General features: G+C 40.1%; 1 protein-coding gene across 2 annotated transcripts in view; it reads right to left on the reverse strand.

Moving 5' to 3' along the window:
- The window catches only part of FREM2 (FRAS1 related extracellular matrix 2), a 160,941-nt gene that overhangs the window by 7,476 nt on the left and 141,213 nt on the right, over window positions 1-12,252 (reverse strand). For both annotated transcript variants that reach the window (XR_003791775.1, XM_029210560.1), the window contains exons 17-23: window positions 6,636-6,828; window positions 5,069-5,173; window positions 3,445-3,572; window positions 3,212-3,346; window positions 2,337-2,463; window positions 902-1,089; window positions 179-325 (exon numbers count right to left, since the gene is read on the reverse strand). Coding sequence is in view for 1 of the 2 variants with exons in the window: in XM_029210560.1 (XP_029066393.1) it covers window positions 179-325; window positions 902-1,089; window positions 2,337-2,463; window positions 3,212-3,346; window positions 3,445-3,572; window positions 5,069-5,173; window positions 6,636-6,828 (1,023 nt within the window). In the remaining variant the exon portion in view is untranslated. The remainder of the gene's footprint in view (window positions 1-178; window positions 326-901; window positions 1,090-2,336; window positions 2,464-3,211; window positions 3,347-3,444; window positions 3,573-5,068; window positions 5,174-6,635; window positions 6,829-12,252) is intronic.

A 12,252-nucleotide genomic window follows, 5' to 3' on the forward strand; every position in this document is an offset into this window, starting at 1 on the left:
CTCTGAGCCCAGGAGGGTCTGGTGTGGTTTACACGCGTTATTTTACTCAAAGTTCACATTAACTCTACGGAATATGACAATTACTGCCTTCTACATGGGAGACATCTGAGGTGCTCAGATGTTAAGTAACTTGCATGTGGTTACACACCTCTTGTAAGTGACCTTGTTATTGGCCCACCTGAAAGAGTGGTGTTGAGTCGACTTTAAATCCATCGGATCCAGGCTGATTCACTAACAAGATAGCTTCAGGGTCATCCACTGCCAGTTTGGCGTTAAACAGGACATTTCCGAAACTGGTGGCTTGTGTCTCTGGCTGAGCTTTGTCCTTTAGGCAATAAGGAAAACGAGGATTGCTGTACATAATGCCAACTTTTGCAAATGCAGAAGGTTTTCCTATTAGTTTTGTGCAAGTACCAATTACAGTAAGTCCCCTACATATGAACCTTCAAGTTGCGAACTTTCAAAGATGCAAACGTGCATTCGCGTGTCCAATCACATAAATTAGTTCACGTCTCTGGGGTACATTGTCACGTGCGTGCATCCTCTACAAGTGGTTGTGCTTTTGTGCACTTTACTGTACAGCACTGTATAGAGTACGGTAGTGCAGTATCTTTATTTCAAGCCCAGGATGTCCAGAAACAAGCGTAAAAACAGCAGTGACGTAGCGGCTACAGTATAGCTGATTGTGTAAGTTGGGCATCTAGGCTAACTTTGTTGGACTTACGAACAAATTGGACTTACGCATGCCCTTTTGGAACAGAACTCATTCATATGTAGGGGACGTACCATAAAATGCCACCGTTTGGTTTCATTTAAAAAGATGCTGCTGTTTTAAAACAGAAGACAAAAACAATTAGCTTTGAGTATCTACCCAGTTCATTGTTTGGGCCAAAGCACTTACCACAATTTTAAATCTATATAAGAGTGAAGGAGAGTCAGCCAAGCAACCATATTCTGCGTTCTTTGGATTATACTTGGGAACGTAGCCGTCAGCTCCGGTGCACAGGAACACCTTCTCAATGCTGCAGTAGAAGGAATCACCTAGATTCTGGACAGGATCCACCATGACCCGACCATAAATTGTATCGCCTGAAACAGAGACGCGGAAATGTTATTTCTGTTAAGTGATAAGGTTGTCTATGTGACACTGCAAACAGTTTGTGACGATAACGACACTAGAAAGCATTTCCTTCTCTTCCTAATCTGGCATCAAATGTTGAAGCCCTTTTTGCGTTAGCTTCAGGATCTGGTCCACTCCCAGGCCTCAGATGAGGCCACTTTGCAGACGACCAGAGGTACTGGAGATTTATTGACCCTCAACATGCTCAGCCTGTAGTGGGAATAACCTCAAGGCTTGGCCTATAATTTTTTTTTTTTCCAGACATAACTTTTTTCTGCTTTACAACGAAGTGAGTCAGCTATACATATATCCTCATATCTCCTCCCTCTTGCGTCTCCCTCCCATTGGCCTATAATTTAACATTCATAACATCCCTTGTGGTTAAAGTCCAGTTTACATAAGTATATTAGTTGCCGAGATATAGGCAAATCATTATAGAATAACACTAAAAGAGAAAACATCAATAAAAAGCTGAATTAGCTCTATTTGATTTTTAAATTAAAAAAAATTTTACTGAAGTATAGTTGATTTACAATGTTGTGTTAATTTCTGCTGTACAGCAAAGTGACTCAGTTATACATATATATATATATATATTCTTTTTCATATTCTGTTCCATTATGGTTTATCACAGGATACTGAATATAGTTCCCTGTGCTATACAGTAGGACCTTGTTGTTTATCCATTCTGTATATACTAGTTTGCATCTGCTAATCCCAAACGCTTAATCCTTCCCTCCCCAAACCCAGCTTTATTTGATTTTGAAAGAGGGTTTAAGGAAACTCCCTGGTATTTCATCATCTCTTTCACAGCTACTACTGAACACCTACCATGTATACTAGGTATTTTGCTAGGTTCTGGGAATATACCACTAAACAAGACAGGCACAACCCTTGCCCATGAACTATATATTCTCATGTAGCTGCAGTATTGGTGTGTATGCAACTTGAAAAAAAACATTCAAGGAAAAAATTCCAGACTTGTTTCAAAAGTCATTTAGATAAGGGAAATAGAGGTTAACTTCCCCAGAATAAAAACCATCCTGTAACATATATCCAATTTCAGTGACCCCTCCCTGCCAAAATGATAAAGACCCAGTTATAATCTCAAGACCGTAAAGGAGGTTATAATTGTCCCCCTCAAACACGATCCCAATAAAGGACGACAGATATAATGGCAAACAGATGAGCAGGCGTCTCATGTGTAAAGTGATACCTTCTGCAAAGGCAACATCACTCTCTTGTCCAAATCCCATGGATCCATCAGACAACCAGAGACTCTTCTTGGAGAGTAGGTACATTTGGGTGTTCAAGCTAAACTCAGCTGCCACTGGATCACTGACCTAAAACCAAGCGTAAAGGCCCTTTTATGTGTTGTTGATGGTTCTGGTGGTGCACAAGCACATTATTTGCAGATACACACATGCATTGTACGCTGACATAAAGAATGGTAAACACTGCACGGAAATTTTCATGTCCAGCCAAACCACCTTCTTAGGGAATTGTAACACTGACTTTGTTCTTCTTAAGAAGACAAAACTGTCAAGGTTACATCATTTTTCGAATGGGACTAACTAGCATGGCTTGAGCTCATCTCCACTGGTTTATTGGAATGTATAAGGGACTTGCAAACAGCGGAAGGCCAACGTTTAGTAAGGGTTTTTGGGCAAAAGATGCCATCACATTTCTTTTAATACATACTGGCAATGAGGCACCCTGAGGTGGCTTGAACTACAGGATATTTATTCTCCTTGATGATCAAGGACAAGATGAAGAAGTACAGAACTCCGGGGAAAATTCTCAAATCTCCAAGGCAGCAAACTCCAGGAGGAGATCAGATCCCATAAGAAAAAAAATAACCCTTGCATACCCTTAACCTGTGGATTTTATATACCGAACCCGCAACGGATAAAGGGCAATTCTTTCTTCTTTCCTCCTCCCTTGTTCCCTTCCTGCCTGACTTCCTTTTTTTCTCAGCATGTAAGAACTGAAGTCATTGGGTGAGAAAAAGATTTCTTTTTTACTGATAAAAGTAAACTATGACTTTAACCAAGCGGGCTTCTATGTGGGAGAAGATTCTGTGAGACACACCTGTTGGAATCGGATGTCAAGGTCAAAAGTGATAGGCTCTCTGGGGTTGCAGTGGACAGGCAGGCGGTACTCCTGGTGTGACGGAGTGGTGCATGGTAGCAGTTTTACAGTATACGTCCCCGAGTAGTCACGTACCTTTAAGGAGCAGAGACGACATTCGTGTTTTTCATTTAAAAAGCTGAGATGTAGTCAAAGGCAGAAGCAAGGGAAAAGTAAGAGCCTTAGTCACTTACTGCAAAGTCAGATACAAAGCTCCATTGCTGGACTGGCTGGTTATAGGTTGGTTCACTCCTTATGAGACGCAGGGAAAACATCAGACCTGGGTGATCAACTGACATGATCATGGAGCTGGTGAAGGCCGCTAGAAAAATGCCAAGAACAATAATGGTCTAGTGGTTAAAAGGGTGCATAACGGTTTGGAGTTTTCAAAGTGCCTTGTGATCCCTTATTTGCATTTATTCTTATAATAAGCCTGCAAAGTAGCAGGGTTGGTATAATAATCCTCATTTCGCAGTTAAAGAAACTGGGCTGAGTGACTGTGTGGCTCTCCCGGGATCACACGGCTGGGCTGTGTGCCTTCTGATTCCCAACGCAGTGCTTTTTCCACTCTATATAATGCTGCCAAAAACTAATTGTACAGAAGTGCTCACATAGTTCAGGGCTACTTTCCAGGGAGGCACAGCCGTTCAATAAAGGCTGATGTGAACGCGCTCACTATGCACTGAAGCTATGAACAGAACCTCGGACTATTTGCATCCACAGAGCCAGGCACACCCAATTTATACATGGAGTCTAATTTTAATTAGATTGCCTCAATCATATCTAAACAAAGATTCAGTTTAATAGGAAGGTAGACACGTGGAAGGGAACTGTAAAGACCAGGAAATCCTCATTTTCCAGAACAGTCAATTACAATACAGCAAAATGATTCTTTTTGGTTCTGTATTTCAAAGCTCAGACTCACAAAAATACAGCAAACTGTCTTTCTCTTCCTGAATTTTCAGCCTTATTCTCTCCGTCCGACCCAGAAAAAAGAAGGACACAGAAGACAGCACGTGAATTATTTCCCTCTTCCAATCTGACATGAGTTGGCACACCAGTAAGATGTGCAAACCAGTTTAGTAATGCGAAGTCAAATAAAGAATTATTTCTAATGAAATGAAATTTTTTATAAAAGCTTAGACACGGGACACTAGTGACTGCCACATTATTGACATTCACAGCACAATCCATCAAATTAGTGAAATTACATAGCTAATACTTAAGATAATTAGCTAATGTGTCTGAAACAAGTGTAATAGTGAAGTGGCACTTCTGTCTCCACTATAAAGGTTTCTTACAGTACCTAGAAAAGAGCTGTGCTCGCTGAACAAATGACCTAAAATTCAAATTTTTGGACAACACATTTGAAGTAGAGAATGGGAATGTTGTGGCTATGTTCTCAATCTAAAGGAAAACTCTTAAAATTAACTCAGTAGAGTTTTCTTTTCTTTATTTTTTTGGCCACGCTGCGCGGCTTGCAGGATCTGAGTTGCCCGACCAGGGACTGATCCCAGGTCACGGCAGTGAAAGCACGGAATCCTAACCACTAGGCCACCAGGGAACTCCAAGTAGTTTTCTTTTAAATTTACTTTAACCATTTGGTATTTCCTCTAAAATTCTACAGTGATGATTTTGTAGCTTATAAGACGTAGCTGAGCAATGATCAAGCCCTCATGTAGATATTTGTACATACACGGTTCGTTTGAAATTAAGGGCTTCAAAGCTCATAAGGAAGCATGCTGAAACGTGTGCAAATACGGAACAACTATATCCTTGTTGTGTGGGGAGCGGCTGTTTAAGGGTAATGGGGCTTACCGGGATGTGACAGCACAAACAAGCCATGGAATTGTGCCTCTGTCTTGAAGTTCACGACCAAACGCCCCTCTTCACTGATGCGCATGCTAGTTGGGTAGAGAGAACCTATGATGGGATGGGACACAAGAGTGGGAATATTGGTGACCAAGGACTCCTAATGTCTGGGGTTTCTTCCAAAACCAAATTCAGGTTCCTCTCATCTTTAAGCATTCTAGCCAAAAGGTATTACCAGAAAAATTCTGAGTGATCAGAGAGGCAGAAATATTCTCATTTTGTTTTGTTTTGTTTTCTAACAGGAAAAGCTGTCTAGAAGGTAGGCAGAATAGAATAAGGTCACATGAATGAGGCCCATATGAAATATACAGAGTGATTACAATAGGCCAAGATATTTCTTAAAGCTTTAGTCTATAGAAATTAAGCTGTAAATTGAGAGACGGGATGAACTGGTCAAATTTTGAAGATTTGGACATGTAGGTGGAAACAGGTTTGTGCTCTCCAGAGTAATTCCAAATGTTATAGGCTTAATGAAAACCAAAACTTCCCCAGGAAATTTAGCAAGGTGACCAAAGTTGGCTACAGACAGAAGAAGGAAACATGCGATCCTTACGTAGAAGTTGAGAACCAAGAGATGGATCTGCATTAGGATTCACTTAATATACATTTCCTAAGGCAAGATATGGAATTAAAACATTTGAAATGATCTAGACTGATTACTTAGGGTGATCATATTACCTTTCACATAGCTTTAAGGTAATTTTAATCTGTTTAAGACAACACACTTTGAGATGTCCTAGCAACCGAATTTTCCCTCTGGCTCGTAAGAAGTAATGATGGTTAGACATGCGTGGAACCTGAACAGCAGTATGTGTCTGAAAAGAAACAGCACTAATTCTACTAATGGATTCATTAGCTTCATGCTTGTGGACTTTGAATTATGATTCTGACATCAAGACTGAAACAAAGTTACACAGATGATTTGGGGGCCCAAACTGTAGTGGCACGCGCACCACCACTGTGCCAAGACATTCAGCTAAAGTATTATGGAATAATAGAATTTTTAAACTGAACGAAAATGAGAAGTCTAGTCTATCTTTCATTAGAAATCGACCGCCAAAGGTCAAGCAATATGTTTGAGATCACACAGCTAGTTAGCTACAGACCCAGAACTAGAATCCAGGACACAGTGTATACTGGGCTTTAAAATGCATCTCCCATTTTCATAAACAAAAATGTGTAACTTTTTCTTTGGGGTTCATTCCTTACTTTCAACTGGATCTTTCCCTATCCACTTTCTAAAATCTAGAGAGAGATTGTGTTGAGTAACACGTGAATGATTAATCATCTAAAATGGACATTATATTTAACAGTCAAGTATTATGCAAAATTTGATGCACTGATATAATTTAAAGAAGTTTTTCCATGACAGAAATGAAATTATTTGAAAATATTGACCATAAAAATAAAATACATTGAAAGGTGCTTCTATTATTTTTAGCTGCAGTAAAAATTTCTCTTAAGTCATTCAAATAGGTAAGAAAACTAGCTTTCCGAGTCTCTGTTAGCTCACCTTGGAGTTCAGCTTCTGGGGGGCTGACAATTCCATCAGTCCACAAGATGGCAGTGTCATACACGAAAGTTAGACGAAGCTCTGACTTCAAGTCAAAATGCTGCCAGCCTCCTACCCCAACGGGGGAATGGAACACGTAGGAAACATACAGAGGGACTCGGAGAGTCACATAGGACTGCACTAGGTTTAGGACCTAAAACAATAAAATTATATCTATCAACACGATTCAGTGTTGCTAATGAAACCAGCTTAATTTTGCGCAAGCCATTTTCTCCCTTCACTTATCTGAAGGTTTCGAGTTAATCATTGAGGAAAGGAAATGACAGCATTTATAACACTACTGTCCCCCTCACTTAATTTTGGAGTAATTAAATAGTTATTACGCTACTATTTCCTTTGCAGCAAAGGATAGGCAGCAGAAATCTTTAAGCTAAAGTACATTATCTTGAGCATACTAAAACAGTGCTTTTTTTTGGTAGCAGCTTTATTAAGAAATAGTTCATATACCACGTAACTCACCTATTTCAAGCGGACAAATCAATGTTATTTAATATATTCAGGGAGTTGTGCAACTTTCACCGCAATCACCGCAAACATTTCACCGCAATGTTTTAGGACATTTTCATCACTTCCAAGAGAAATTTCATATCCATTAGCAGTCATCCCCTTATTCCATCCTCCCTCCCCAGTCCCTGGCAATCACTAGCCTACTTTCTGTCTCTAGGCATTGGCCTATTCTGAACACTTCATATAAATGGAATCACACAACATATGGTCTTTTGTGACAGGCTTCCTTCACTTAGCGTAATGTTTTCAAGGTTCATCCGTAGTGTAGCCTGTTTCAGTACTTCTATTACTGAATAGCATCCCGCTGTACGCATATACCACATTTTATTTATCCATTCATCAGTGGATGAACATTTGGGTTATATCCAGCTTTTGCCTATTATGAATAACAGTGCTGTAAGTTACTTTTAAATTATTATATAGAGGAAGAGGAAATAAAGCAGCAAAGACCTGGAAGCAAACGTATTTAGTGGTGACATGTAACATTTAAGATTCCATGTAATATTTAAGATGGCTCAAACATAATTAGTTGAAGTGTCTTCTTACAATTTATACTTTCTTCTTTTGTATTTTGCAGGTGGACTGGGGTCATGGAGGATAAGCTAATAATTACTTATTGAGCATCTACCACTTTTCAGACATCGTGTTAAGTTCACAAATAAAGCTACTCAATGTTTTCATTCTTCCCCATAGTTATATTTATATGTATGTGTGGATGATTGAATGAATGGATAGAGAGATGAAGGATAGAAAGAGAGAGCGAGGAAAGTTAAGACTCAAAGAAATAAAGCAAATTTCCCACTTCCTTCTGGAGTAGCCCTGCCAATAATAGACCCCAGTCTTTGGCCCATGCTTTTTCTACTCTTTCACACTTTATCATATTCCAAACCAAGCTGAGGGTGGTCTTAAGATCACCTAACAAAGGTTATCATCCTTAATTCTCAGAATAGCTCGGCAGAATAGCAGGGAAAATACAACTGTCTTCTTTTACACAAGAGGAAACGGGCTGAGGTCACATCACACTGCTTACAAGTTTGAGTCAGGTTTTCTGATAGGTCTGTTTCTCCTTCCACCCTGAGGTGGCAACAGGAATCATACATGTGAGTTACTGAATAATCTAAAACACGATAGCTCTTATTTATCATTTTGTCATGGGGTTAAAAGTAAACTCCTCAAATCACCAAAATGACAACCTGAATCACCAACAAAAATATATCGAAAGAAAACCATCCACCAAGCAAATTATCTGATTCTCAGCTGTGTAGTAGCTAACACTCGTCATCTCCTAACGTGGTCGGCAGGAGAGGCGCCTTTGCACTGAAGTCCTCTGAGATAGCAGTTTCTAAGGGTAGCTATTCCTGCAGTCATTGAGGAATGGATCTTGGAGTGCAGTTTTAACACCCTGACAGTGTAATGGAGAGTAACTGTCAATCCATATGCCACTGGTAATTAAGATGACTATTTCATCCTGTGATTTTAATAAACACTCATTAAAGAATAGGCTGTAGACATGGATTTCCAATCAAACTTTCTAGGTGCTAAAAATAATTTTGCCAACATTACATTCTATCCATCAGATGTTACTGAGTGTGCTATTTTGGAGAGAACTATTAACATTCACATCCTAGGAACAATTTACTTGGCTCCCTGACGAATTCTTACGTGATTTCATTTGATCCTCCTGGTAACCTAGAGTTTGTTCATTTCTGGACATGGAATTGGCATCTTATTGCATTTTCTTGTTCACCACAGCCAGCTCTTTTTGTCTGCTTAGAATCTCTGTCTAAAGGAATTGGAGCCTAAATGGGACTAGGTAGATCACCCAGGTCACTTACCTGTTCGTTCCTGTAAAATTGAAGAACACAGTGCAATCAATGTAACCTCTACAGCGGTCCCCAACCTTTTAGGCACCAGGGACCGGTTGCATGGAAGACAATTTTTCCTCGGAAACGGGGGGGGGGGGCGCGGGGGGGATGGCTCTGGCGGTAATGCGAGCGGTGGGGAGGAGATGAAGCCTCGCTCACCTGCCCGGCCGATCACCTCCTGCAGTGTGGCCGGGTTCCTAACGGTACCGGTGGGGGACCCCTGCTTTAGATGCCATCTTAATGAACCCTTCATTTTCTTTCAGCCTATTCCACGGGACTTTTAAAAGCATTTGTTTATACTGAAAGAAATGTATGTTAAATCTGGTATACTGCTCTTAAAGAAACTGGCATGATGAGTGAGTTTACACATCCTTACTGATTTGTTTCTTCAACAAAGGCAAACAATAGTTTAAATTCCATATTTAAAGGGAAAGTGCAAAGTGCAAATGACCTGTGAAAGGTACCATACTGATATAAATTTCTATCACTACTAGTAAGTGACTAATGATGGGCAGCAGGTTTATATTTGGGGAGATATTGCCTGTTGAAGGGACAAGAGAAAGTCTGCTGATCTGTGTTAGATGGTAGGAAAGGGGAAGAATAGGAAGAAAGAAGAGTACCCCAAGAGAAAAATTACATTCACAATGCTGCCCAAGGTGGAAACTATTGTTGAGGAAAATTGCAGTAGTTTTTTGTTTTAATTTTATTTTTGGCTGCTTTTGGGTCTTCGTTGCTGCGCCCGGGCTTTGTCTAGTTGCGGTGAGCTGGGGCTACTCTTCGTTGCGGTGTGCGGGCTTCTCATTGCGGTGGCTTCTCTTGTTGCGGAGCGCGGGGTCTAGGCGCGCGGGCTTCAGTAGTTGTGGCGCGCGGGCTCTAGAGAGCAGGCGCAGTAGTTGTGGTGCACGGGCTTAGTTGCTCCGCGGCATGTGGGATCTTCCCGGGCCAGGGCTCAAACCCGTGTCCCTTGCATTGGCAGGCAGGTTCTTAACCATTGCATCACCAGGGAAGCCCAAATTGCAAGTAGTTTTAATTCCTCACTTATTTTGGACTTGTAGCTGAAGCTATTCAATTTACATATTATCTTATAGATATTTAAAAATTCTTATAGAAGTAAGCAATAGAGGTATGTAACTAATAAAAACTAATCCAGATTTACTTTGTTCCTTTGCAGCTTTCACTTGAGCAAGGCACTATTTTACACGTGTTGAACTTAAGCCACAGAGAAGGTAATTGGCTTGCCCAAGATCATTCAGTACATTCAGGACTAATACTCAAGTATCTAGACCAGCACTGTTCAATGGGATCATAACGTGAGCCAAACATGTGATTTTAAATCTTCCAGTAGCCATATTTCAAAAAGTAAAGAGAAGCATGTGAAACCAATTTTAACAATAGTTTACTTAACCTAATATGTCAAACATATTGCATTTTAATATGCCATCAATATAAAATAACTAGAATGTAATATTTTACATTCTTTTTTTTTTGTACTAAGTGTTGTTTTTTTTTTTTTTTTTTTTTTTTTTTGCGGCACGCGGGCCTCTCACTGTTGCGGCCTCTCCCGTTGCGGAGCACAGGCTCCGGACGCGCAGGCTCAGCGGCCACGGCTCACGGGCCCAGCCGCTCTGCGGCATGTGGGATCCTCCCGGACTGGGGCACGAACCCGTGTCCCCTGCATAGGCAGGCGGACTCCCAACCACTGCGCCACCAGGGAAGCCCCTGTACTAAGTCTTTGAAATCTGGTATGTATTTAACATGCACAGCATATCCCAGTTCGGACCAGCCCCATTTTGAATGCTCAGTGGCTACACATGGCTAACGGCTACCATATTGGACAGCACAGATTAGACTCTTCTACCCAAGGTCTTTCAATTAGACCACATATATTGAAAACAACAATCATTTCAAAATCTTTGATAGTCGTGCAACTACCCTACTTTACGCAGCACAAGTGATTTGTGCTTACTTCAAAGACTGAAAACTGAGCCAGAGCCATTAGAACCTTATCTAAGGACAACCACTGGTGGGGATTTCCCATTGGCTGGAATTTCTTTCTGTTGCTGCTTTTGTTGCCAGATGCATGTCTATATCATCAAGACGGTGGTGTTTGTGAATGTGTAAAGAAGGCTCATAGATCTCAATAGCTTGAAGTCTCAGTAAAGTGTGTACTTAGCGACTCCGTGGAAGACATTGTTTTAACAAGTTAGAATTCTTAGCCAAGGTCTCTGCGTAATAGCAGTCTACACATCCAGGAACAATTGGAAGGAAACTTTGGCTTCTTTCCAGTTACAAGCCTTTCTGAAGGGCTGTGATATCAGAGATGCACAAGGGACCTTGGAATGAGGGAGGGTCAATACTGGTCCACAAATTCTTTAGGATTAAGGACAACTCTATGGGATATCTACAGTATAGGATTATAAATAATCTAAATGACCAGTAATAGAAGAATATTTAAATAATTATGATGGCACAGCAACAAGGTGGAACATGTCGTAATCAAAAATCATTTATGTGAAGAATTTTCCTTGTCATGGGAAAAGAATCACAATATGTCAAGTTAAAAGCAGTCTACAAAATGGTACGGATAATATTTTGCTGCTACTATTAAAAATGTGTACGTATATTGAAAAGAATCTAGAAAATATGGTTGTGTACCGTGATAGCGGGATAATGAGTGAATTCCTTTTTTACGCTTTTTTAGTTCCCCAGCTTTCCATGGTAATATCTTTACTTTCATTAACCAAAAAAACCTACACCACTAAAAATATTAATTGACAAATTTGACACAATAGGAAGCAACATACTTCATGAAAGTTATACATTTTGGATTCTTCTTGCCATTTCTTGCAGAATGATTTAGAGTGCCTTACATCTTTAAAAAAAAAAAAAAGATTAAATCAGTGCACTAAGTAGAAAATAATGGAATGGAAAGAGATGACTTCTCAAGTGTACTCTAGCCCCAAAGGTCTGTTTCTAAATCAAACACACAGTTTTTTTAAAAAAAGGGAAATTATTCCACTAACCAAGGAACTCAGAAAAAATATGTATACTTTCCCAAAATCAGGCTATGTCTTCTCATGAGTAAATTACAATGTCATACGTTTGGAGTTGAATTTCTGTAACTTAGTCATGCTCCTTGAATGATGTTACCAGTTGCTGTTTACCTAACAAGGTGAGAGTTAAGA

Source organism: Monodon monoceros, unplaced genomic scaffold, assembly GCF_005190385.1.
Source record: "Monodon monoceros isolate NGI ecotype Baffin Bay Population unplaced genomic scaffold, NGI_Narwhal_1 Super_Scaffold_8, whole genome shotgun sequence".
Lineage (NCBI taxonomy): Eukaryota > Metazoa > Chordata > Mammalia > Artiodactyla > Monodontidae > Monodon > Monodon monoceros.